Here is a 27,449-nt window from a genome sequence, read left to right on the forward strand (position 1 = left end):
TATCAATTTATTCATATAGAAATAGGTCACCTAATAAAACAACCTACAAATATTAAAACCATACACGAGTAAACTCTGAGCAAATATGAATAACGAATATCAGTAACCATTGCAGCTAATGTAATATGAGCCAAATCAAAACACATTTCATGGAAACTAAAATGTTTTCTGCAGTCTTGATAAACCAATATTTATTCGGATAGCTTCCGCTATTTGCTCGAATGAAAGCAGAAAACAATGAACAACCTCTACTCAAATATCAGATTAATCAACACAATCACAAACATTTAAGATTTAATTAGAAGCATTACTATCTAAAAAAGAGCGTTTGTGCCGAGCACACGTATCAGAAGTGAAATTTCTTTGGCAAGATCCAAAGATACCAAAATCGTCACCTTACTCCATGACGCGACTTTGAATTTTTACTCTCAACGCGCCTAAAGAAGTTTCACTTCAAAAGTTCAAGTTCCAGAATCTAAAAAGTTAAATTAGATTCTCGGTCATCCGACGAATGACTTTTACTGAGCATTAAGGATATTCAATTATGGCACAAATTAAAATATGTTTTTCTTTGTTTCAGGGCTTAATGACTTTTATCAAATTGGGTTACACCATGCTGGTTGTGGCGATTATGTTAATGATATGGGCATCGCTCTCAGGGGCTTTGGAAGTAAGTAGCTTAATGTTTTAATTAATTAATACAGAGTGGAAGATTGATACAAGCAGGTATTATTTTTCTGTATCTATCTGAGCGCAGATTTCTCACATCATCACATGATAAAACCGGACTTTGACTGACCGGTTGGCTTGGTTGGTAGTAGCCCTGCCTTCCAAGCCAGAGTTCGTGGGTTCGATTCCCACCCGGGCCAAATATTTGTGTGATGAACATAGATGTTTGCTCTGTGTCTGGGGTGTTAATTATCTATATAAGTATTTATTTAAAATTATATATGTATGTTTATCAGCCATCTGGTTTCCATAACACGAGCGAAAGCTTAGTATGGGATCAAATCGTGCCGTGTGTGAGAATTGTCCTGAAATATTTATTTATTTATAAAAGCTATTTACTGAAGTCATACATAGGCTTCAGTTAGTAGCTTTTCCACTGTGACTACGTAATAGAATCCACTTGAGAAAGAAGCATTTTATTCTGTCTTCTGAATCCATCCATCTCCGGTCTAATGTCATCCACAGTCGTTAAAATATCTTGCTTGACTGAACTAATTGATTGAATAATAAATGAGAACAGAATGTCGAAACAGCTTACAAATGTACACCTAAAAGCAGTATTATTAAACGCCTCCCATAATCCCTGATTTGTATTAGCCGATTCATCGCATTCCATATTTCGTTCCATATTATAATGAAAATTATAATTTCACGGTATCCTTATTCTCAATGGAAATTTCGCGAAATGAAAATACCGCTGTCCTTCCTACATTTATAATGTCCACGGATGACCCTTTCCCCACATTATAGTGCGGTTTCAAGCATATTGTTGGATATTTTGTCGCTATGAGGTGCCCAGGGTATAAATTACAAAGGTTGGCGGATTGCAAAGGTCTCAGTGGTCATATTTAAGTGATTAACAAAAGCAGAATAATTATATCAAGTACAATTTCCTGTAGTACAAATAAAAATTATTGGAAATTAGTATCATCCACTCGCAGGTAAATATTTTGTATAGATTTTTCGTAGAATTTGCTGGCAGCTTTTCCCGTAGCTTTTGATGCAAAAAGCATTCGTTTTACAGTTTGTTAAACTACGACAAACAAAGGGAATTGAATGTTAAAATGAAAATATCCGGTTCGCTTTATTCTTTGATTTCCGGAAAATAATTAAATAATTATTGTTTGATCCTGACAATAGTGAAACGTTACTACTGCCGAAATTGGTTCATTTATGATTTATAAATGTCCTTAATATACGATTCTCCACCGATATTTATGGTCTACCAAGCTTAGATCCTAATCCACTATGGCATAAAGAAGTTATTATTCCCGCAACGAAATAGGGAGGATCCTTGAGCAGTCTACTCGACTGGAAGGCCAATAATGTTCCGATCAATATTATTGTACTTGTATTCATACTAAGAAGCAAAACCACTGCAGAAGTTGTCACTAGGTACTGCACATTTTATTAAACGCAAATAGCAAAAACTCTGATTGCGTGATTCAAGTTTCGCTAAAGCCTATTAGAAAAGATTTCCTAATTACTTTAATTTCACGATTCAGAAGTTGTGTGAAGATGAAAAAAGAGCCTACCTCCACTTTCGACAGCCGGGAACACAAAGTTAGATTTGTGAGTGCTCATGGGTGGTGGTGATCACCTCATTAGGTGACACACTAATTTTGTTACCTGCTCTTTTATAAAAAAAATATAATGTTACAGCTACACGTCGACACTGGTCATCCAGCATGCTTGTTCCAAGCACTTTGCACATGCTCCAAGCCGGCGGGTGACCTGGGCATCGTGACGTGCAACCACGTGCCGATCCTGCGGGTCCCCGCGGCTGTCAATAGCTCGAAGGTCTTCACTCTGCAGCTCACGGGGAATCGGATTAGGGAGTTGGAGCCGCAGTTCTTTCAAGCTACAGGTTGGTGTATCCAAATTATTAGGTTTAATGAAACAAATTTTGAGGATTTTCGCATTGAGACAATGTAGTTTTTGTTATGTTCTTATATTTAGTTCTATGTATGGGTTTTCGTAACTTTTGTAAGGGAATTTTTACTTCGTGATAATGTAATATTTTTAGATTTCCCTTTTTGTTATTGACATCTGTAAATAATATACGAAGGAGCTCGATTTCCTGTACGAATTTTCCACGTAGCTTGATGATAAAAATAGATTTCTTTTTATTGTCGTACTTATTATAATATCTACCAATATAATGTTTTCTTGTAATTTATTTAAAACAGAAATATAACTCCGTAAGAAAACATGTCGCAAGTAGAAATTGACAATCGTACCCCATTAGCTTCAACAACAATACATCGTAATTGTGTCCCCGATGGGACAGGAAATTGTGAATCGATTGACATAGCTTACATTACAAACGTGTAACCCGACAGTATGCAAATTATTTATTCAACAAGGCAGATATTTCCTGATAACACTGATATAAAATCTATTTTCTCTGAAGCTTTCATTCTGTATATTTTTAACCGTGCTCTAGAAGGGTTATAATTCAATTATTGCGAAAATTCTATTTTATTTTCTGCGAAGCGATAAGTAGGGCATTATTTTATAGTTCAAATCAATACTGAGTGTTGTATTTTATTACCTACCTATTTAGTTATGGTCATGCAAAGTGCTTTGAATTTTATAGTTTTTCATTAATTTGTTTTATTCATATAATTATATTATGTACTTACACCTTTTGTTTCGCATAATATATGCGGTTGGTAATGATGTTTTCTCTTCCAAATTAGTATACTCGGCAAGTTTGTACAGTTCGTTGATTGTTTCGTAAACTGGCTTCATTATTCCGTTTATACGCGTAATTATTACATTACTATTTAAAGCATTGTTGAAAGTCTAAAGAGATGAAAGTAAATCTTTACAAAATTTAGTTTATTAATATAGTTCTGTTTTCTATTATTTTATAGAGTTCTTCTTACTTATACTGTATTATTGTTTTCATTCATATATTATTTATTTATCTAATACATGAAACATAATATTATATCTGTAAGACACATGAATATATTCCATACTATTCAGGATTTCAATCAACATCTCCAATACTACATATCACATAGATTACGAGACGCAATATTCAATAGCCATAACTTTCAGATTATACTTGTACTTACATCAAAGCGATAATCCATTCCAGGGCTATACAGACTTGCGATTAATGAGAATCCATTAGAGAGTATACACGAGGAGGCTTTCTATGGACTTGACAACACGCTATGGGAGTTAGAGCTGAGGCAGGACAGACTGGCGACAGTGCCGAGCCGCGCGCTGAGGTATCTGCAGAAACTACGCTTGCTGGACTTGTCAGGTTTGTACTCTGTGGTGTGTGGTGTGATGAGCTATTTGGTGTAATAGAGCTTTGGTCTTTCAGTGATTATTTAAGGTGTGAAAGATAAATGAGATGCGTCTTTCTTTCTTTCTTCTTTCTTTCTCAGCCCGTTTAAACCCAAAGTTGAGTATAGGCCTCTTCATGGGCACGCCATTCTTTTCTGTTCTTCGCCACCCGCATCCATTTTCTTCCCAGGAGATGCGTCTATTGATGGTTAGATTTCACTATAATTTTGTATAAACATTTTACGCTCAACGCTATATTTGCTCTGAAACTTTTAACAGGAATATTTTTTATTCAAATATTGGAAAAAAGTATATAACACAATAAGCTGATTTTAAAAACGTATGAGCAAAGTAAACAGTTTAATGTACATAAATTACATTCAGTCACAAGCTATGTAATAAATCAAAATATCCCTGCCCAATCATATTTATGTTTTACGACGCAAGCCTCATTAACTCGGCACTCAAAAGGCTGAGTGATACAAAATGGAGAGGTCGCTTAGGCGATCCTTGGCACCATTGTACTGTGTCGAACCCACTAGAAACAAGCATTATTATGGTAAAGAGGTTACATGCAAGGATAGATGAATTTTAAAATTTCGTAATTTCGCACTTGCACTACAAAATAAAGCGAATTTTACACAGACTGTCCTATTATAAGGTTCTAAATGACATCTGCAAATGAGCCATATATTTCTCAATCAGATAAGCCACATTGTTTTCTGCCTGTGACAAAAATATTCCCTCTTAAAAGCTTTATCAAAAAGTTGGCATCCAAAGAAACAACAATTTCCACGATCTGATCCAACTTATTCCATCTCCTGAATCCAATCTTGCATCCGAAATAACATCGAAACACGATTTTCGGGACGTGATAGCGAGACGAACGGAAATTGAGATTATAGGATTGCAGTGGCATTGCCAAATCTAGATTTTTTTATACAGAATAAAATATATCATTTCAATGATTTATATTTCCAACTCTTTGTATAAATATTAACCTTTACAACTATAAGATATAACTTGATCACACTATGTGCACCGCTATGTGCCACTCTTGTGAGGTAAATATATTTCTGAAAATTCCTATCAAATGCCTTGCACATTACAAAATAGTTTATCGATCTTTGATAGTGCAAGTAACATTGATTTACTTGAATCGTAAATAACGTATAGCCGAATTGAAGGAGAAAATATAGTTTAATTTTGCGGGGCAGAATTTAAAAAAATGGCGATAGTATAGACTATATTACGTGTCTTCATTTTTAATGTGAAAGACAGATAATTTTTAATATGCATCTTAAAATACCTGATTAACACTAAATATTTTCCATGATTAAGTAAAATTTAATCTTAAATTAGCTTTGTTTTGTTGACCTAATTGAGTCCTAGTTAGCTGCAAGCGACGTCAGTTGCACAATTCAATTAAGCTTGGACGTTTTCGTGAAAGCGGAATTGCTTTTATTAATAGAAACTTTATACAATCTAAAACTAAAGCGGCTTATAGAAAACTATTGAATATTATCTTAGCATGAGCATAGAATTCTCTTACTCTATTGGTCAATAGCGTTCTTTTCTAAGCTCCTGTTCCTGAAAGAAGACCTCAATATTTAAAATTTTGCTATTTAAACATTTTCTTTATTAATCTCAGCATTTTCCTTTCTAACCTTCTGTCTTTTATAATCCTGTCAAAGGAGAATGGGCAAATTGGGCCTGAAACTTGGGCTAAGACCAATACACACGAAATATTGTTTTTGTGATATATCATTACACATACCTTAAGAAAAAAATAAAATAAAAAAATAAATCAACCGGGTTCTTGTACAGTCAAGGCAAAAAGTTTTATTTATTTGGCTATTATTTTGCGCACAATAACGGTGTTTTTAATTCGAGTGAAGTAAATATAAATCTAAATGTCACTGGAGTGACTGAGTTTAACCACAAAGAACGTCTAACTACGTTGAATTATAATAAACACGGTATCTAGGTACCTGTTACAAAACATAATATTAGTGTATTTCGGTTATTAGAAGGCTTAACATTAGAAGTTAGAACGTATTTGTAAGTGAAAGTGAATTGGAGTAACATAAAGATATTGTCATTGTCTTATAACAGTTATTTATTCCAAAAAATATTATACACAAAGAAATAAAACTTGATGTGACTGTACAAAAACCCGGTTGATTATTTTTTTATATATATTTTTCCCGTTATGTATCTGTTATGATCTATTATAAAAACAATATCTCATGTGTATTGGTCCAACTCAAGGGTTCAGGCCCAACTTCCATAGTAAAATGCCCATTCTCCTTTGCCCTGAAAATTCTTGAATACTTTTAGCAGGTTCTGAAACTCTTTTAATATGATTTCCAGGCAATGAAATAACGGATATCTCTGGGGACAACTGGCGTGGTTTAGAGAACACCTTACAAACTTTGATATTGGCTGATAACTCTATAGCCACTCTACCCTTGGACGCGTTCTCTAGTCTGCCGATGCTCGATACACTGGACTTGCAGGGCAACCACCTGTCTGTGATTGATAGTGGCGTGTTTAGAGATGGGATGAACAGGCTGAACAAGGTAACTTGATATTTATTTTGTGGCAAAGCGAATTTTTAAACAACTATGTTTTTTTGTAGGTAACTATTTAATAAATTTTGTGTGTCTACTAAACTTAAAGTAACCATCTTAGGCTATTTTGGACCTATCAAAAAAGTCAAATTAAATAATTATTATATTGTCCTCCAACTTGGCAGTTATCAAGAATAATTAATTAAAATATTCAAGGGTTTGATATCCATTAATTTCCAAAAGGTTCAACTTGCTTTGGCTGTGTTCCAGAATTCCGGATTATGTCCAACTCAAGCGCTGTTTATTATTTTATAAAAAGTTTTTCATTTCGTCACTATTAATTCTAGATGGTAGCTACAACTATTGAATCGATATCAGTTAAAATATAGAAACAAACAGCTTAAAAAGATCATTAATTATAATTATAATACTATTATAAAGGCGAAAGTTTGTAAGGATGTATGGATGTAAGGATGTATGGATGTAAGGATGTATGGATGTATGGATGTATGGATGTTTGTTACTCTTTCACGTAAAAACTACTGAACCGATTACAATGAAATTTAGCACACATATAGAGGGTAACTTGGATTAACACATAGGATAGTTTTTATCCCGGAAATCCCACGGGAACGGGAACTATGCGGGTTTTCCTTTGAAAACGCGGGCGAAGCCACGGGCGGAAATCTAGTTAATTATAATAATTGTTGTAAAACGAATTCTTACATCAGACCTTTTGTAGATAGGCCTGAAAATTTTAATAACTTCTTCCTTCTAAAATAGCAAGATTAATAACCATTGAGATAATATTACTACGTATGGAGGAGACACCACGAACAAAATCTGTGCGCCATTTTTTGCTCTAACTAAGTTTTAAGAATTATTATCGAGTTAGGTTATCTTACCGATGAAAAGTTATGTTAGTCACTTTTCCGTATTATTTGTGCAATATCGTAACACACACGAAGGCATATTTGATGCGTTTCACTTTAAAACAAATGAAAAATGAGCGTGCAGTTAAGCCATATGGCTTATATTGAGCGGAACAGAAGTGATGTAGGCGATGTCGTCTCCATATGTATATCTCAATGTTAATATGTAACACGATTTACTTTTCCAGCTACTCCTTGGCAACAACCAACTAACCCTGATCCCATACGAGGAGCTATCTCCTCTCCGACAGCTCCGATATCTGGATCTCTCCAAGAATCTGATCAAACAAGTACCACCAGCTCATGAGCTCAATGGCATTACTCTGTCGTTGGATACTTTGAAGTAAGTTATTATAGGTTTTCTATTTTGTGTTTTGTGTCTTCTATACTTATAATAGTTATGTTTGATTGTAAGAAAGACAATCAATGTTTAATTTATCTTAGAAGGGGTTACTTTTCTAAGATATCCATATACATTACCATTTACATTAACAATTTCATCTCGATTTTTTATTGCATTGTTAATATATTAAGGGCCGATTTTTCAATGCTTGGATAAAACTTATTCGTCGAATAATGTATAAAACTACCATTTTATAAACGTATTCTAATTGCCCGTATTTGACAGTATACGTGACATTTTAATATTATCGTGTAATACTTTAAATTTACGTTTATATCGGCCCTAAATGGTATGAAAATATGTATCTTTTAAAATGCTTTTGAAAATTAATCAATTTACATTTCTTGGTGTTCAGGACCAAGGAATTAAATTAAACTAAGAAACTTTTTCATAGGCATTTCTAAACCTTCTCACCTTTATGGGCCGATATATTTCCATTGAGATGTACTTCATTTAAAAACAAATAATATAATAAGTAATTCACAATTCTAGATTGGACTACAACAACATAAAGATCCTGATGCCGGGCTCGTTCAAATACTTCAACGTGTTGAACACGACGTGTCTCGACGGGAATCCCATTTACACGATCAGGGTGAGTTAGTTAAAAATGTTGAATGTATTAAGTATGAACTACATATTATTATTATGTTTAAAGAACAAGTGATAACTGCGTTAAAAACAACCGACTTCAAACTTGCACTTGCAACATTTACAAATATAGACAAAAATGCTTATAAAATAAAAACTACTGGGCCTATCCGAATAAAATTTTTATGGGACCAATTCGACACCATCCCGCATCGAACAAAAAAAGAATCACGTAAATCGGTTCAGAAACCTCGGAGTAATCGGTGTACATACATAAAAAAAAAAAAACATACCGGCCGAATTGATAACCTCCTCCTTTTTTTTGAAGTCGGTTAAAAAATAAATACTGGCATAAATAGGATTTACTTTTTAGTTAAATTTGTTATTGGACTAAATTGATAATTTTATTATTATCATCTTCTAGATAACTATTTAGATCATAATCGTAGCGTAAAGTCTCTGACAAAATGTTTCAATAGATGTCACCAAACCTGTTAAATTCCACGACTCATTCATTTTTGAATTGGAAGATAATTAAGATTTTTAATTTAACATTAAGTATCATACATTTTTTTCAGCGCTTCTTTGTGTATAATTACTTTTTGGAGTTCGCAATTATAAGTTTTTCTTTTAACTTTCTTAACAGGAAGACGCATTCCGCAACGCCAAGATCCGTTCCCTTTCCCTTCGCGACTGCAGCATCTCAGATCTTTCTCCAGCATCCTTCGCGGGGCTCGAGAACAGTTTGCAGAATCTCGACCTCTCTGAGAACAACATCACCATGATCTCCAAGTTCATGCTGAACAAGCTAGATTCGCTACGGTTCCTCAACTTGAGAGAGAATAGGGTGAGTATTCTCTCTTCACATATACAGTGTGAAAATTTTCGTTGGGCCCTGGAGGGAAAGTACTTGAAATACTGAAGATAGAAGAAGAAGATAGATTAGTTTTTTATTTGTATTGATTTGAAGAATAAAATAACAAATGGTTTTTTTTTTAATTTTTTAGTTTGTTCGATTCCCGCTCGATGCAAGCGAATTTTCGAAATCTTGGAATGCAGTTCTATTTCTTTTTAAAAATATAGGAATGTTTCCTTTCAGCAAAATTTGCTATCTTCAGAATTTAAAGTACTTTCCCTCCAGGGCCCATCGAACATTTCCACCCTGTATTATGGTGAAAAGTTACGACCATTTTCCCCAATTCTAACTAGTGTTAAATTTCGTAGTTAATGTGGGATGTATTTCTAACCTTTTCACTGTTTTTTTTTTTGGAAAAAATATCTGGTCTATAATAAACTAAAGTAACTCGACACTACAATATTTTAACGATCCGGTTAACCATTTCAAATTACAACCAAATTTTATGTTTACTATACTTTATTGTCATCATGTTTCTTAATATGTTCTTCCGTTCCTTTTTAGATTAACATTTGCTATTTATTATCAGGACTCTTCCTAATATTTTCTTTCACTATAATTGTTCCCAGATCGACTCTAACCTCCTAGCGACCGGTAACCCGTCGGAATTCTCATCGACGTCAGTAAATAATTTCCAATACAAGCTCTTCTATTTGGACATCAGCGGCTCTTCGCCTATCGAGATGAGCTTGCAGGATATACGAAGGTTGGATTTTGTATATACTCTTCCAGATATTTTAAAATTATCAACGATGAATAATGATATTCAATTAATTTTTGATTGGCAATGTTTTTGTGTCAGTAGACCAGTAAGACATTCAATCAAATAAATTATTAATTTCAGTGATGAAGTAAGTTTCTACCTCACCAAGTTTTCCAGAACAACATTTGATCCTCCAATAACAATTACATTTATATAATGCTGCTTTTTAGTCTGTAACTTATTATGAATATATGTATTTTATGATTTCATTTTTGAAGTGAAACTTCTTTATCGGGGTTGGACAATTTTGTGTAACATTTTTGCGTTACGCCGTACGCGTGACATTTTTGCGTTACGCCGTACGCGTGACATTTTTGCGTTACGCCATACTCGTGACATTTTTAAGGTCATAAAGAAGTTTCACTTCTTACGTGTGTACTCTAGTACACGCATACATTTTTTTTTAAATTATCAACGATGAATAATTCTCATAATGATATTCAATTAATTTTTGATTGGCAATGTTTTTGTATCACTAGTAAGACAGTCAATCAAATAAATTATTAATTTCAGTGATGAAGTAAGTTTCTACCTCACCAAGTTTTCCAGAACAACATTTGATCCTCCAATAACAATTACATTTATATAATGCTGCTTTTTAGTCTGTAACTTATTATGAATATATTTTATGATTTCATTTTTTTTTCAATCTGTATTTTAAATATATACATTACTGGAGGTCCGCCCCGGCTTCGCCCGTGGTACATATTTCGCAATAAAAGGTAGCCTATGTCCTTTCTCGGGTATCAAAATATCTCCATACCAAATTTCATGAAAATTGGTTCAGTAGTTTAGGCGTGATTGAGTAACAGACAGACAGACAGAGTTACTTTCGCATTTATAATAATTAGTATGGATTATTAAAAACATTCCAGAATGCGATCACTCCGCTTCCTAGCTGTGAGCAAACTAATCCGTCGCAGTATTAGCTCAGAGGATTTCCTGGAATATGGCCTCGAGTTAGAAGACCTGAAGATCTTCGGAAGCACTATCAAAAAGATAGAGGCTAGTGCGTTCCAACATGTGAGGACGATCAAAACACTGGATCTATCGGAGAACAGTATTGATTTTATCGACCCGTTTGCTTTTGCTGAGGTTAGTAATGTTGTTTTAGGAAATAGATGAATGAGAGAATGAAAATTAATAGCAACTAGTAAGAAATTAGAAGAGTAGAAATTTTTAACTGAACAGCTCCTAAAAATAAACCAAGCAATAATATTATTTTTTAATCCCCTAGAGATATAAACCGAAAAATAAAAAAGCTCTTCAATTATTTTACTATAATTTAGTATTTCTTCCTAATTTACTTACAGGAATATTATTTTTACCACTGAAGCAAAAGCAGTTAAAATTCTTTAAAAAATAGCACAGAACCCAAATAACAGTTACATTTGAACCATGGTTAATACCCATTTAACTTATTAATTTCAGCTGCACAGCCTAACAACACTCAAGATGGCGAACGGTTTATCCGACTCAGTAAAGATATTACCGTTCGAACCGTTAAAAGCACTGATCGAGTTACAGAATCTAGACCTCAGTAACAATAAGCTGAAGAATGTTCCAGATACGTCCTTCCATTTCCTGTATAAAATGAGGACTTTGAATCTGCAAGACAATATTATTGAGCATTTCTCTAAGGGCACATTACAGGTAATTTTTAATTTTGTTACCTTCTTTCAATTACATATTGAAAAATAAATTACGTCTGTGTGTGGTTTTTTCCATAGTGTTTTCCATCATCAATGTATTCCATCCTCTCTTCATTGTTTTAAGTGTGTTGCGAAAGCTAGAAATGAATTATTCAAAGTGGTCACGTGCGTTCTTATAATTTGGTTTTTATCATATTTGATTATGGTTATATTGTTTTGTTATTTTCGAATATCAAGTTCGTACCTTCTAATGCTAAAAGAACGTCACGTGAAGTTTTAACATCCATTTATTAAATTATTTTTTTATTCCAGGGTGACATCCACAAACAGCTATTGGGCGTCTATTTATCCTTTAACAAAATGACAAAAATTGTACAACACACATTCGTCGATCTTAGAGAATTGCAGGAAATTCTTATGGAAGATAATTTGATCGAAACTATTGAAAGACGAGCCTTCATGAGTTTGGATAATTTGAAAGTTATCAAGCTACAAGGAAACAGATTAAACGATATTAGCGAAGAAGCGTTCCAGAATTTGCCAGCTTTGAAAGAGTACGATTTTAATTATTAATATTAAATTAAATGACGATTAAATTTAACATTGCATTCAAATAATTGACGGCATTAAGACAATAGACGGGATTGTTAACTAATTATAAAAAAAAACATGCATTAAAATCGAATAACGACGATGCTCATCAATTTTTTTTTATATTTTGGTCTAGCGATGACTTTTAAATAAAATAAAAATAGGCCTTGAAATTTTTTATTTTATTTAAAAGTCATCGTTAAGTTTCGGTTTCAAATGAAATACAATAATACATTAGATTGATTTTTTACGATATTTTTTTCCTTCTAGGTTAGACATATCATTCAATCGTCTGGAAACGTTTAAATTCTCGATATTCGACCAAGTGGGATCGGCGACAGCTTTGAAAGTGAACGCTTCATACAACCAAATAATCTCACTTACCGATTCAAACGCACCAAGTTTCTTTTCTTCTAACTTCTACCCACCACCTAAAGCGCAAAGTAAGTGTTTTTCTTTATTAATAAATGTATTGTGTGTTATTTCTTCTTTCTTTGCTGCTATAGTATTATTTTTGGTAAATCTCTTTTCTACTATTTTACTTTTACTGACTATTTTACATGAATTTGGCTGTGGGTGATTTCTTTTTTATCTTATCTGAATTTTTGTTTTCACTTCAAATACTTTATACATACAATACTCACTGAAAATTGAAAATTCAGATTGACTTACCTCTTTCTTATTTTTTATTATTATATTTCTTATTACTGTCTATTTATGTTCTTTCTTTTTGTCTCGCACCTGCGCAGGCTTAATATCGTTGGACGAGCAAGGTGACTTTTATCTTTCCTTATTTTATGTTATTTCTTTCTTTTCTAACATTATTTTCTTTTCAAGCCACTAGGGGTAAGGATTTAACAACGAGACATCGAAATTAATGGATTTTCGATTTCACGATGGTCATAACATTCACGTAACAACGACATGTTAGAAATATCATCAATATTCATACACATTTAAACATCTCCAACATTATTCAGCTCCATGCAGGTATCATTGATGACGAAAATCGAAAAAATCAATTTTATCGACGACACTATACAAATTTACTCTGAAACATCAACAAAGGAAATAGAATTAAGAGATGTATAAACTAATGTGATTGCTTATTTGTACTTATTGGTTTTTTCCGGGAAAATTCTTATTCGGACGTGACGAAATCGATTTTCTCGATTCGATTATTATTGGTTTTCATTTGGCATTTATTCATTTATATATGAAAATTTACAAACTAATTCCGTTATTAATTTTCCCAGAAAATTCGGATAAGAAGGCTGTTACGGCGTCGCCGTATCGTTTGTTTTGTACGTTTTTAACGATGTTTATATGTACAATTTATTTTGCATATCGCTGTGATTCTTAGATATTTACCATGGAAATTTATGTTTTAGGTCTTGGGACGGTATCTGTGAATATCCGCGTCTTGGATTTCTCACATAACAACATTTCTTACATCGCTCCGTATTACTTCAGGTAACTTTTTGATATTATCCTATTTAATATTATGGCTAATTTTACAAACTGTATAACTTTCGCCTCTTTTTTCTGGTGTAAGATATTTGTCAAGATTATTTGATTATTTCTCATCGAAGAAGTTACTGTTGTTTAATTATATAGAAGTAATTAAATAGTTACAAAATTTGATTTCAGGCACGCTGATTTGACATTATCAGAACTTCATTTATCACATAACCAAATAAGGAACATTACGAGAGAAGTGTTTGGCTCTATGTTGATGTTACAATATCTCGATCTATCGCATAATCAAATATTCCATATGGAGTATGATTGCTTTAAGAAAGTCAAAAACCTACAGGTGACTATGTTAAAATAAATAAAGCATGAAAAGACAAAGAGACAACAATCGCTGAGAATTAAAAAAAGAAAAGTTTTTTTACTATCAAACAGAGAAAGAACGTTATTTCTATAAATGACATATTTCTCTTTGACTTTTTATTTTGATTTTTTTTATTTCTTTTCTTTTCATAAAACAATATTTAATTTAATTAATTACAGATGATGGGCTTGTGTGGACTTCAACTTGGTTTAATGATTTATGGTTTTTTGCGAGTAAATCGGTCTATTGAAGTAACAATGAATCATGATTTCACCGCACATTGTATTTTTGCTTTATTTCTGTTCAACTTTAATTTGATCGTTCTTTGTTTTTTCTTTTTTTTTCTACGTGATTGTTTGTCATTATTATTATTGTGTGTGTTAATTTTTATACGAAAATATCTGTGCTATCTAAATTGCAATGCATTTTCAGATTTTGGATTTGTCACATAATCATTTAATTGAATTACCGGTGGAAGTGTTCCACGATATGCAGATGTTGACTTCTGTTGATTTGTCTCACAACCGTATTCGGAATTTGGCTGATAATCTTATTTTGTCAGCTGCATTGGAAAGGTAATTTTAGAATGAGTATACACTCAATACTTCTAACAGTCAGAGTTTCTTAGAAAATAAGATTTTCCATTTTATATTAAATAAATTTTACCCTTATGTCCGCTTCTTAAATCCAGGCTAGACCTATCGAACAATGACTTATCAAGAATGCCAACAAACGCCCTATCACCAGGAGCAGCAGCTAATCTGGTAGAACTAGATCTAAGTTCTAACACTGTACCTGCAGTAGCCATTCCAGATTTAGTTCAACGATTTAGGGTGAGTATTCTTATAATTATAAATACTTGCAAAGTAGATATGATCGCTTGAAGTTTGATGTTGTAAAGTTGAATGGACATAATGGGATATGGTTTAATGGAAAGTTCAACGTTGTCTCCTAACGATTATAATATCATCCATGTATGCAAATGATATCATGAAAGCTAGCTATATGTTCGTAATGTCTCATAAATCCTTAATATTCTCAAAATTTTGATAATAATTGCACAAATTCAACAAAAAAGATCTTATAATTAAGTTGATATTGAGAATAGTTTTAACAGTTCGTATTATGCTAATATTGATGAAAACCCAGTGATAGATCTAATTAGTAGAAAACGTTGAACTTTAAAAATTATACGTGAATGTTTTTAAATTTGTTTAAAAGTTACCTGTGACTTAATTATTAACTTAGTGAATCCTAGAACTGAAAAAAATGTTAAACGACCTCCGTCCTTTTATTACTTTGTTTAATTGAAACATTCACGTCGTTATGATTGTACTAACCATTGTAATTTGTAGTTTATGTTGTAGTTGTGATCAGTGATGCAAATGTGATGTCTATAAAAGTTGATACATATTACGAATCTCTTTATTTATTACTTCAGTATTTTTTATTATAAACGGTTTTTGTACATGCAAAGTTGATTTAAATTTTATCTCGTTCGCAGATTTGTTTCTGTATCTATAATACTTTCTGCTTCTCTTTCTCAAATCCAATTTTCGGTCGTTCCGTCAAGGTGTCAAAACGTCATAAATTCATGTATAAGTACTTAATTGAAAAAAAAATGGTGATGTGTGTGTTAAAAATAATTTTAATAATTCTTCAGTAAATAAATTGAGTAAAATTACATAAGCATCTTTTACCTCGTAAATAAAAAATGTTTTATTAAAAGCAAAGAAAAAGATTACAAGAACCATTATTATTGATCTAATTCATTATATTATATTACTATGTACATTACTATATCTAGTGCATCTAATGACGTCTATGTAGTTTCTAAAAAAATAATTTTCGTTGCTAATTAAGTATCCCATATAATAATAGTAAGCTTTAATATAAAACTATTCGCAATTTCACATAATTTCGTATTTCGACTCAACGCGATACAGTCAAATAAAGACCCGCTAGTCAAACCCGATTCGTAATACGTATCAACAAGCCAGTGTAGCGCTATGATGATGTCCAGAGCGGCGAGGGGGGCGAGTTCTGGCCCGAGGACAGCGACTACAGCGATGAGTACATGTACCACACCGCTAGGCGCGACCACACCAGGGTCTTCCACCATAAAAAGCAATATCCGCAGAACATTTTCTACAAGGTAGACGATTGGCAACACTCCAAATTTTTCTTTTTAGCGTTCGCGTTGGTTTGTCTTATTTCAATCTGTATGTACGGAACTTAGGTGTCTAATGTCTATCCAGTTATTTACGATATTTGAATAAGTAACAACTACAGAATTATAACTTATATATGTTTGAAATCAGATAATTTGAATGAATATTGAAATCAGATAAATCAACGAAACGGCATTCTAATTTTGAATCGATTAAAATTTTCATATCCACAAAATTATTTCTGTTCTCAGATATTGCATCTGCTTATGTTGTTTCCTTTGTTGAAGTTATGTTTGTCTAGTGTTTTGCACTGTTTTATTTTGCACTATTATGTTTTATTTTTTATGATTAATGCAAGTAGTGTTTGCATTGTCTTATTATTTTGTTAGACACAGAAATTACGATCGCATTTTCTCATTGTCTCTTATATCGGTGAAAGTTGTTTAAATTTGATGCATTTTTTTCAGTCTCTTGCTTGGTTAGATCTATCGAACAATCACTTGGTCAGAATTGAAAACGGTGCATTCGGGGCCTTACCAAGGTTGCGTTGGTTAGATTTGAGCAACAACTTGCCTTTCAATAATGGTGAACGTGGTGGAAACATTTTCAAAGGTCTAGAGAGGAGACTGTCTTACCTGGGATTGAAGAACGTCAGCTTACAGACTGTAAGTATTCAGTTTTACTATATTTTATGACAATTAAATACATCAATCACTGAATATCAGTGATGACACATTTAGTGGCTGGCCTAATTATGGCATACTTATATTTTTAAGTTCCTTTTTTTCAACTAAATTGTATCTTTTTTTCATAAGTCCATAATAAATGTATTTTTATTTCATTTCATTTCAATTTCAGTCAATATATTATTATACATCAATATCATTTAGAATTAGAATGGAATTTAGAATAATTACCACATTATGAACAACAAGTAAAATCTTACTTTTGAAAAGTTTTACGTTTATTCATTACAAACGAATTTATTAATTGTTCTATGTACAATAGTTTAATTATGGAGTCATCATTATAATTAATTTTACAGCTACCCTCACTACCCCTACCGAAGTTAAGGACTCTGGATCTATCATACAACAACCTGCCATCGATCCCAACTGACATCACAGCTAATCTTACTCGTTTGAGAGCATTCGACTTATCATTCAACGACTTGACTAAAGTGCCTGTGGTAAGTATTTTTAATAATCTAGTAAAATTGTAAATTGTCATAAAAACCACTGTTATTTAAATGTTTTTCCATCAAATTCTATCGCCTAGTTTTTCAAATGTCTTATAATTTTTTTTTTTATAAAAAAATTGATTTTTATCTAAGATCAACAAAGACAGCTGTAACGGTCATCTTTTGAAGTCTTTTTAAATTGAGTTTTCTTCAACATTTTAACGATTTTTTTTTGTATGTAAAATTTTATTAAAATTTATTTAAACAAAAAATTGTTACTTTATGTGAATGTTATTGAAATTTATTGAAACAACAAATATTTTTCCAGGCAACACATTCCCTCAGCGACCTCCGTTGGTTGTCTCTCTCGGGCAACCCGATAACAGCACTAATGAACACAAGCCTGTACGGACTGTCGCCGCGGCTTGAGTATCTCGATGTTACTAAACTGCGCTTGAGTATCTTAGAGGTAAGTTAATTCATATTATTTTGGTCGAGTTTTTAAATTGTTATAATTTACAAAATTTATTTACAAAACTGTCAATTTATGCTTTAAAAAAAATATTTTAACCTTAACTTATAGTTACATTAAAACAACAAAATGCTTGTAGAATATTTTGTTTTTATCAAGTTTACCTGAGAGGTAATTGTTAAGATTATGTAATGACGATTCGAAAGTGCTTCTAAAAGAAGTCTAATTGAATAAATAAATGTTTGAGTTTGAGTTTATGTATCAAAGCGTCATGTAAGTTAACTGAAAAATAATGATGTACATATTTCTTATATTTTATTTGTATTGGATATTCAATTAATAATGTATTCATTATTTCACAAATCTTATGATTATGACTGTTTTCCAGTACGGTGTGTTCAGCAAAATGTATGGGTTGCGAACACTAAAGATATCCGTGAACGGTATGGCCCGGGACTTCAACATACCAAAGATGACGTCACAGAACGCGGCCCTTGAGAACTTGTACCTATCTGTGGAGAGCTCACAAGTGGACCTCGGGAATGAAATGACGGGGGAATTACCGTGTAAATTAAATAATATCACGTTAACTGGACGGGATCTGAAGTTTATCTCGCAGAATTTGCTTAGCGTGAGTATTTTAAAATGTTTATGCTAGTAATCTTAGATTAATTTCAATTATAGTGACCAATATTGATATAACATCAAACCTATTATAGATAAGTATTTACTACCTTTGACGTAGATGAATTATTTTTCATGAGTAGACCATTTCTATATTTTATTCTTGCAACTTCTATACATGAATTTTGTCTTACAAACCTATAACTCTAGTTTGATATTGAAATATTAATTTGAATCTTATCTTCGAAAGAAAAAAGCTTTAGCCATGTCACTTTTGTGTGAAACAATCTACTAACCTTATTCTCTTACAGGGCGTCTGCTCAGAAGAGCTAAAGCTCACGATATTCAACACAAGCATCGAGGACATATCCTTCGAAGTGTTCTACAAACACGGGAACATTAAGAACTTGTCCCTGGACTTAAGGAACAACAACCTGAAGCGGGTTCCCAACCCAGCGAGGAAGGAATGGCCCGGAGTGCCCAATGATTTGTTCCTTGAAGATATCCTGGTTGCAGGCAATCCTTTAGTATGCGACTGTGGGATTGGGTATGTTTTTATTACTTATTTTTTTTCTTTATACCAGTTCAATCTTACTTTCCTATGTATTTTCATTATGTTATGTTAGTCATTATGTTAGAGACGTCCACATCGGTGGAGGCGGACACAGCTTTCCGCACGATCTCCCGCCATCTCTTCCTGTTACTAGACTGTCTGGCGCAGTCTGATACGCGAATTCCTACAGCAGATTTCACTTGGTCGGTCCAGCGCATTGGTGACCTGCCGTGCGATCTGATTCCTTCCACCTTTCCTTGTACTACCAATACCTGTTGTCCTCTCTATAATAATACCTCAATGACTATAATACTATGTTCCCTGCAGGTGGATCCAAGCGTGGGCCCGCAAGCGGCGGCAGTACCTGTGCGCGGCGGCGGGCGAGTGTCCCGCGCGGGACGACGTGCGCCTCGCCACCTGCCCCTCCTACCAGAACCGGACGCTCAGCGATGTGAGTGTACACACACACACACACATAAATAATAAATAAAAAAAGACGGGTTGCATTCCGGGAGTGCCGGCAGAACTGAAAACTTGATTATTATTAACGTTGAGCATGTTTGATATTTTGGAATGGTATCCGTCTTACGCTTTTTCGATCAGGTCACGTGTCCTGACGCGTGTTTAAGATTTTATACCCATTACAGAAAAAGTGCTCAACGCCGCTAAAGAAGTTTTCACTTCAATAATAAATACACTTTATTCAACACCAAGTAAAGACATGTAAAAAAAGAAACAGACAATATGTTATAAAGCTAAAAAGGCGGCCTTATCGCTACTAATCGATTTCTACCAGGCACATACATACTTTCTACTATTTTCACTTTTCTGCTCTTAAAATCACTTATAATAACAGATTAAATGCAAATTTTTTTCCCCTTCAAATTTTGATATAAAATGATCTATAATGTGTTGTTCAAGAAAAATTTACTTAACATACCTAAATTAATTTTTACACAAAATTTGAAATTGTAATAGGTAATTTAACTTCCTCGGTAAAAGTTCCTTGTTAATTACGTTTTAATATTACATACAACAATGAGTCATAATATTTCATGTAGTAAATTATCAATTATTTAAAACTAGCTTTCCGCCCGCGTTTTCAAAGAAATACCCGCATAGTTCCCGTTCCCGTGGGATTTCCGGGATAAAACCTATCCTATGTCCCGGTGTAAAAAGTAGCCTATGTCCTTTCTCGGGTATCAAAATATCTCCATACCAAATTTCATGCAAACTGGTTCAGTAGTTAAGGCGTGATTGAGTAACAGACAGACAGACAGACAGAGTTACTTTCGCATTTATAATACATATTAAGTTTGGATTTGCAATTGTAATAGGTAATTTAACAATGAGTCTATTAATATTTCATGTAGAAAATTATCAATTATTTAAAATAATTCACCAAATATTTTTCAGATAATATCCAAGGAGCTCGACTGCAGCTGGAGCCGCGGCTTCTTCACAGTCTCCAACGTGCTCACAGTGTTCGGTCTGGTGCTGACCAGCTTCCTCATTTGAGGTTTGTTTTGGTGCTATGGCCTTTATCGCGAATTAGTTCAGGTTCGCGACAACATCCGTGACTTCCGCAACTTCGTGCGGAGTGGGGGGGAGCATGAGACCATGTTGCCGGACCCCCCAGCGGGGGTCATCAAACATGACTGACATATGGAGACCGTCGTCGTGCCTGTGACGACGGTTTAAGGGACTATGTAGTGGCACTAAAATAAGTGGCAGTGTCGCGAAGATCTAGATATCTAATGACAGTATCTTTTTACGCTGCAATAGGGAAGCGCTTGGCCACGATCTCGCCTGATGGTAAGCTGAGATGTGGCCTAAGATGAAGCGCGGTTCCCTAGAATGTACATGTTCACTCTCCTCTTGAAGACCCCCATATTGTACTCATCGGGGAACACAGATTCAGGAAGCATGTTCCAGTCCCTAGCGGTTCGAATAAAGAATAAATATCTGGGGGTATCAAAAAGATCTGGAATTCTCTCTAATGATTTAATGGCAGTGTTAAATTTTGAGGTGAGGAGAGGTATGGCAAATAAATATTGCAGCACTGTCTAGGAAATCTAGTGGCTCCATCCAGAGAAAATCGTGGCTCAAAAAATTTGTTGGCACTGTTCACGCAATTTGGTGATACTGTCAGAAAATACTCGTGACACTGCCCAAAAAATTTATATGGAATTGGTTATGTGATTTGTGAAATTCGATATTGATTGGATATTGCGATGTTTGGCATTTTCAGTTTTACTGAAACGGAATTGTTTGTCGTGATATGTGAATTGCGAAGTATTGGATATGTGAATTTGATGATTTAGTGCCACTTAATATCAGTGAAAACGTTGAAATAATTACGTCTGATAGTGATCCCCAAAAAGAACTTTGAAATGGACAGGACAGGACAGGATTTGACCCCACAAAATCAAGGACTATACGATTAAAACCCGTGCAATATTAGCTAGATCGATCGCTAAACGGTGTAGATCAATGCTAATTTAATTTGAATCACGTTGTAACATCATGTGCACTGCCTATAAATTTGCAAAAAATTGTGTCAGAGTGCGCCTAATGTTAGTTGCATTTCCGCAAATTAGTAATTTACTTAACGATCGTATGTAGACTGCATTCGCTCGAATACTGTGTTCGTCCATTGTTTATAGTGATTATATTATTTATAGATATATTTGTTTGTGTATTAGGCTAGAATTCATTTGTATCGTTTATAATTTAAACCTGTGTATAGATTTTTAGCGTGAGTTTTGAAACGTAACTATCGCCTTTTACTATCTCATTTTATGAGTTCCTCTGCTAACATTTATTAAATTTCTATTGATATCGATGTCTAGAGCATTTAAAATTAATTAGAATAATGTAATTTCATAGCAGTAGAAACTAAAAGCGATAGTTATCGTTTTAGTATAAAAACTCACTAGCCTTTTGTATTAGTGATAAGATCTCTCTGACTGTCATACCATTGTACAAATCTTTATCGTTGAATGTCATACTTAATATATTCTCTTAAAACTCAACTGTTTAGATGTTTTCAAAGTCTATACTATGTATAATAAGTGTATGATAAAAACAATCTATGATATGTTCTTCTATATTAACTGTAGCTATATTTCTAAATTCTTATTCTATATTCTTCAATCGCTCATAATAATTGGCCATTCACTCATCATAGCATCATCTAAAAATAATATCTCTTATCTATTTCTTATTTCTTTTTATTTTTCTTTTCAGATTACTAGCCTTTCTGTTCAGCCACTTCTTATTTATGCACGCTTTTCGAAACCTAACATTTTATGATAATAGAATTTTAGAACCTTAAGCTAAAGTTTTAAGACATGAGTGAATTAATGGAATACCTCTCTTTCAGTGGTCCATAATGATGCCAGGCCTATTTGCTTTGTTTTCAATGCCAATCTAGATTTAACCTTTTTTATTTAGACTTAAGATTCTTTCTCTTTGTAGGGTTACGGTAGGGTAGTAAAATATTTGCTATTGAGCTTTCTTTTCGTGTTCATTTCTGTGTTCTCTAACTGTAGATAGCGTATGACTATCACTTTAGTTCCGTGGCATTGAAAACGAAGGTATCGATGAATATATTTTGTGATATATATTAACTCTAATCCTTCTATTTTTGATAAGCCTACGATAATTATTGCTAATTTGGGAATTGTACAGCTGAACTTGAAATTGTCTTCAATTATCTGGGAAGCTTAAGTGTAATGTTGCTTGTCAATTTGGAGACGGTTTTTATTTTGCGTTGTTTGTTTCTATTGGAAATTATAACTGTATATAGTTCGAATTTAATTTTAATGTTAATTGTTATAAGTTCAATTTTTATATTGGGTATTATTTGTCTACGAAGTCTTTTTAAAATGATAAAGTTGATATGTTTAAAAATATGTGTCGTACCAAAAAACTACTTGTGATGTATTTTCGCTTAGATGTATAATAAATGTTGTTCAATATCTAAAAATGATTATTAGATAATGTTATTGAATGTTTTATTTTCATTTACATCGAAACCACGTATCATTGCATCGTTCAAAATGCTAAGTACCTGTTTCAATTATTTATGCTATTTTAGAAATTTGTTAAATTTTTTTCCAATAATACCTTTTATTGATAGGTTTACAAACTTCTAAATGTGATAGAACTTAGCTAGTGCCAATAAAATTAATTATAATAAGATATATGATTATACCAATTTCCTTCGTATTGATATACCATAAAATTATACTAACGAATGTTAGACGCGAGTTATCAAAGAAAGGGAAAAGGAATTATTTACATTTTAAGGCAAGAATTTGGGTATTTTAAATGGGAGATAGTCGAGCATTTGCTAGTATAATTGAAATTTTAATATAGATTCATAATTATGAATGTTGTACATAAAGAAAATGGCTTAAATGATATGGACTTAATGAGATGTGTGTGTTTTATATTAAGGATGGTTGCGCCATTTTGTGGCTTATAAAGTAGGTTTATTTTGTATTTTCTATCGTTTAAGATGAAGCCTTAATGAACAAGAAAACGTTATTTAATTTCCATGAATCTCCTTCTCTATTATTTTGACATATTCTCATTTATTTTTTGCTTTTACTCTGAAATTATTTTTTTATCATAAACACGGTTGCCTAAACAGGGTAGACGTTTTCAGAGTATGTATGTTTCTTGATTGCATCGTAACTTCTATATACCATTTTAGAAGTACTTGTATGATCTCGGATGAAATGTAAAGGCAGTTGATTTATTATTTACTCAACAAATACTTAATGGCGTAACCAAGATATTTCTTTAAAACAAAATAATATTGTAATCACTATTTAAACAACTCTCTAAAATAGTGTGAAATAAAATAATCATTGAATCATTAGCGTATTAATAAATTATTCCGTTAAAATTATATTTTGTTTTATTTCACCTCTTTTCAGGAATTTCAGGACATGGGGTAAAATGACATTACGAAAAGCGAGTTACCTTTTTAATAGTCTATGTGACAAAGCTTTAGAATATTTTCTAGTGTAAGTAACAATACAATAAATATTAATCTATAAATTTCGTAGGTCTATGTTCTAGTGTATGTCTAGTAAAATAAATCCTAAGTTAAATCATAAAAGTTTAACATTACACACCACACACAATACACAAAATGTCTCCTTTAAATTACTTAATAAAGAAGTCAGTACCTAATACCTTACTATTTGCTGGTTATTTACTTTCGAAAACAAAAACATAGCAAATATATATTTCTACTAGCTGCTCCGCGCGGTTTCACCCCCGTGGCTCCACTCCCATTGGTCGTAGCGTAATTATATATAGCCTATAGCCTTCCTCGATAAATGAGCTATCTAACACTGACAGAATTTTTCAAATCGGACCAGTAGTTCCCGAGATTAGCGCGTTCAAACAAACAAACAAACAAACTCTTCAGCTTTATAGATTACTGCAAAAGGATATTGGAAACATACCAAAAAGCACTATTATCACAGTTAGTCTATCACATATTCAAGAAAAATAAAACATGTTTGTTGGAGACAGTACAATCTTTCCTTCCTAAATTGAAAGCATTTGACGGTCCAAATATAATTAGAAGAAGTGGATCTAAATGAGTTTGGACGACTGTAGTTAACACGAATTACGTGACCTCTGGCTTAGTATAAGTTCCTTTTGATATTGTTGTTTCCTTTATCCGATACAAGGAAAAGCTCAGTACAATGGAAATTGTATCTTGTTACATACGCTTTTCAATGGAATCGATACCAATCTATATGATCGGTACGCCTTCTTACCCTATTGTCAGTATGATAATGAATTCATATACACATACATAAATTGTGATTTAGTGCAGATGAAAAACGTTAGAATACACGTGGTTCTATTATAATATAATTATGTTTTAGACAAAGCGGGCGAAGCCGCGGGCGGAATGCTAGTACTCAATAAATTACAAAATTGAAACCATATACAGAAAGCTGATAGTTTTCAATATTATTACGGAATGTCCACGTTTCCGTAATTAAGCCCAATGTACAAATTTCATCTAGATATATTATAGATTCCAATTTCGTCGCCTGCGGGGAGTCGGATCCAATTATGACAGTGAGTATGGGCGAAACAACTGAATGAGATAACAACTAATCTTATTACGCAGTGGGACGTATTTTATGTTTGTTTGTTTTTATTAAAATGTGGCGGAATGACGTCAACCATCTGTTTTCAAAACTGGGTGATGTATAATATGTAAAACATAATAAACTTAAGAAGGGTTCATCTTATAATGCACATATTTACAAGAATAGAAATTAACACATAACTAACACTACAATAAAGTAGAAATACATCTATTAAGATATAGCATTTAAAATATCATCTCTCATTATAGAAATGTATTAAAAGTAGTAGTAGTATCTAGTAGGTAGTACCTAGTTTTTGAAGTTAAAATATCAACGAGTTACTATGTCTACATTTAAATTATAAGGGTACCTTCATTAAAAAGGTCCCTAGATACGAATTACAGCATATCTGTTCTTAAATTTTGTTAAAAATAAATGTTACTTATTTGAATTACATGCTTGGCTTCAAGTATTTCGCTACATTACGGTAAGCGCACACGACACTTAATTCTACAAATTGCCTCATTCTTTAAGCCGTATTAGCTCGGATCTACATTAGGAAAACATCTAGAGTGATTTGTACAAACCGTGGATTGTGTCAGCTTTCTTATCAAGTAGTAATTTGTTACGAAATAGTCTGTGAAAGAAAACACATGTATTTTATAATAGTAGGTATATTCTTCTTAACATTCATTGTACAATCTTATCTGCGTTTACGATAATTTTATTTTTAGGCGTAACATATAATAAAAATGCCGTTGACGATGATCCTCCATCGTACCATAACGTACACTCAATGGCGAGTGATATTCCCAAAGTAAAATCTGTTATTTGCACCGCGACTAGAGGCGAATTATCCTTCATATCTAAAGGAAATAATCCTGGATCAAATCCGGGCGGATCAGGGTAGTAAATGATTTTGCCTATATGTTCTTTGTCATATGAATGAATACCGTGACAATGCAACCAGAGTTTTTGTTGATCTAACTTCATCCACTTCCGAACATCTAGAGGTATATTTAAATCGGTCGTGTTAAGTTTCAAAGGCTTTGCTGACCAGCCTAATTGTTTGTTAATACGTACAACAATGCACGGACTTTTCCAATAACCAAACGGAAGAGATCCACAGGGCCCTAATGTCAAATCTTCGGCGGATCGCTTTCGTCGCTTGAAGAAGTTATCTAATTCATTTACATACTTCTCATCTTCTTTGCTATTACTTCTGTAGGAAATAATGGGAAAGTTATTAACAGATGTCGGAGTTGCAGAGAGTCCGATACCGTTCTGAGAATATGTCATAAGCTCAATTTTTTCAATCAATTCATAGTTGTCCATAAATTTTATTATCGACAATGACCCGAATAGAAACAGGAGTGTGTACGTGCTTAGAAACAACAAATACATAATAGAATATCCAATAATGCATAACCAGCTTTTGCATGACCTTCCGCAGAATAGCTTTTTCTCTCTATTATACAAGTATCGACAGAAACGTCGTCCCAATGATACTCTCGGTTCTGATCCGTCTTCTATTGATCGTACATCCTTTGATGTGGTCGGTTTCTGGAATGGTACGGATGGGTCTTTGCCCTTTTGTGATCCTTTCCTTTTAAACATACTTTACACATTTATAGATAAACTTTACTCGCATCCTTGTAACACGTCAATGTGAAATGTTCTGTCATTTTTCTAAATAGGTTGTATTGAATCTAGAGAGTCATGGATTTGTGGTGCATGTATATTTAACTAGCGGTCTACCCCGGCTTCGCCCGTGGTATATGTTTACGTTTTCTCTCCATCCTCGTACCTACTTAAAGGAATATTATAAAAAAAAATAATGAAATCAGTTTAGCCGTTCTCGAGTTTTACGCTTACCAACACATTTTGCGATACATTTTAATTATTTTTAATAGATATACCAATGCTGAGATAATAACTAACATATAAATGTTTTGAGTTAAGTATTAAAATAAAAAATCAACGTTAGTTTCTTATTTATTTTTAGTTGACTCTATTTTATAAGCT

The 27,449-nt window shown here is 33.1% G+C and overlaps 2 protein-coding genes across 4 annotated transcripts in view; one reads left to right on the forward strand and one right to left on the reverse strand.

The window, feature by feature from the left end:
- Window positions 1–23,897, forward strand: part of chp (leucine rich repeat containing G protein-coupled receptor chaoptin) — a 54,531-nt gene extending 30,634 nt beyond the window's left edge. The window contains exons 3-27 of one of the 3 annotated variants that reach the window (XM_089695097.1): window positions 581–670; window positions 2,392–2,596; window positions 3,839–4,009; window positions 6,409–6,617; window positions 7,729–7,883; window positions 8,436–8,538; window positions 9,181–9,381; window positions 10,020–10,156; window positions 11,089–11,308; window positions 11,645–11,866; window positions 12,178–12,419; window positions 12,727–12,899; window positions 13,848–13,929; window positions 14,107–14,272; window positions 14,473–14,526; window positions 14,726–14,868; window positions 14,985–15,126; window positions 16,317–16,448; window positions 16,932–17,129; window positions 17,510–17,653; window positions 17,973–18,113; window positions 18,505–18,747; window positions 19,052–19,287; window positions 19,621–19,744; window positions 20,710–23,897. In XM_089695097.1, coding sequence (XP_089551223.1) covers window positions 581–670; window positions 2,392–2,596; window positions 3,839–4,009; window positions 6,409–6,617; window positions 7,729–7,883; window positions 8,436–8,538; window positions 9,181–9,381; window positions 10,020–10,156; window positions 11,089–11,308; window positions 11,645–11,866; window positions 12,178–12,419; window positions 12,727–12,899; window positions 13,848–13,929; window positions 14,107–14,272; window positions 14,473–14,526; window positions 14,726–14,868; window positions 14,985–15,126; window positions 16,317–16,448; window positions 16,932–17,129; window positions 17,510–17,653; window positions 17,973–18,113; window positions 18,505–18,747; window positions 19,052–19,287; window positions 19,621–19,744; window positions 20,710–20,811 — 4,035 coding nt within the window. In that variant the 3' untranslated portion in view covers window positions 20,812–23,897. The remainder of the gene's footprint in view (window positions 1–580; window positions 671–2,391; window positions 2,597–3,838; window positions 4,010–6,408; window positions 6,618–7,728; window positions 7,884–8,435; window positions 8,539–9,180; window positions 9,382–10,019; window positions 10,157–11,088; window positions 11,309–11,644; window positions 11,867–12,177; window positions 12,420–12,726; window positions 12,900–13,847; window positions 13,930–14,106; window positions 14,273–14,472; window positions 14,527–14,725; window positions 14,869–14,984; window positions 15,127–16,316; window positions 16,449–16,931; window positions 17,130–17,509; window positions 17,654–17,972; window positions 18,114–18,504; window positions 18,748–19,051; window positions 19,288–19,620; window positions 19,745–20,709) is intronic. The other 2 variants (XM_089695095.1, XM_089695094.1) reach the window with 2 other exon arrangements.
- A 2,217-nt stretch (window positions 23,898–26,114) lies between these two features.
- Window positions 26,115–27,170, reverse strand: LOC149488575 (sodium/potassium-transporting ATPase subunit beta-1-like). Its single transcript, XM_089695256.1, has one exon. The coding sequence runs from the start codon at window positions 27,039–27,041 to the stop codon at window positions 26,115–26,117; it is 927 nt and encodes a 308-aa protein (XP_089551382.1). The 5' UTR covers window positions 27,042–27,170.
- Between the last annotated feature and the right edge of the window lie 279 nt (window positions 27,171–27,449).

Source organism: Colias philodice, chromosome 5, assembly GCF_061535455.1.
Source record: "Colias philodice isolate Cphi_HAF_F1 chromosome 5, ilColPhil1 Martin Lab GWU primary, whole genome shotgun sequence".
NCBI classification, from domain to species: Eukaryota; Metazoa; Arthropoda; class Insecta; order Lepidoptera; family Pieridae; genus Colias; species Colias philodice.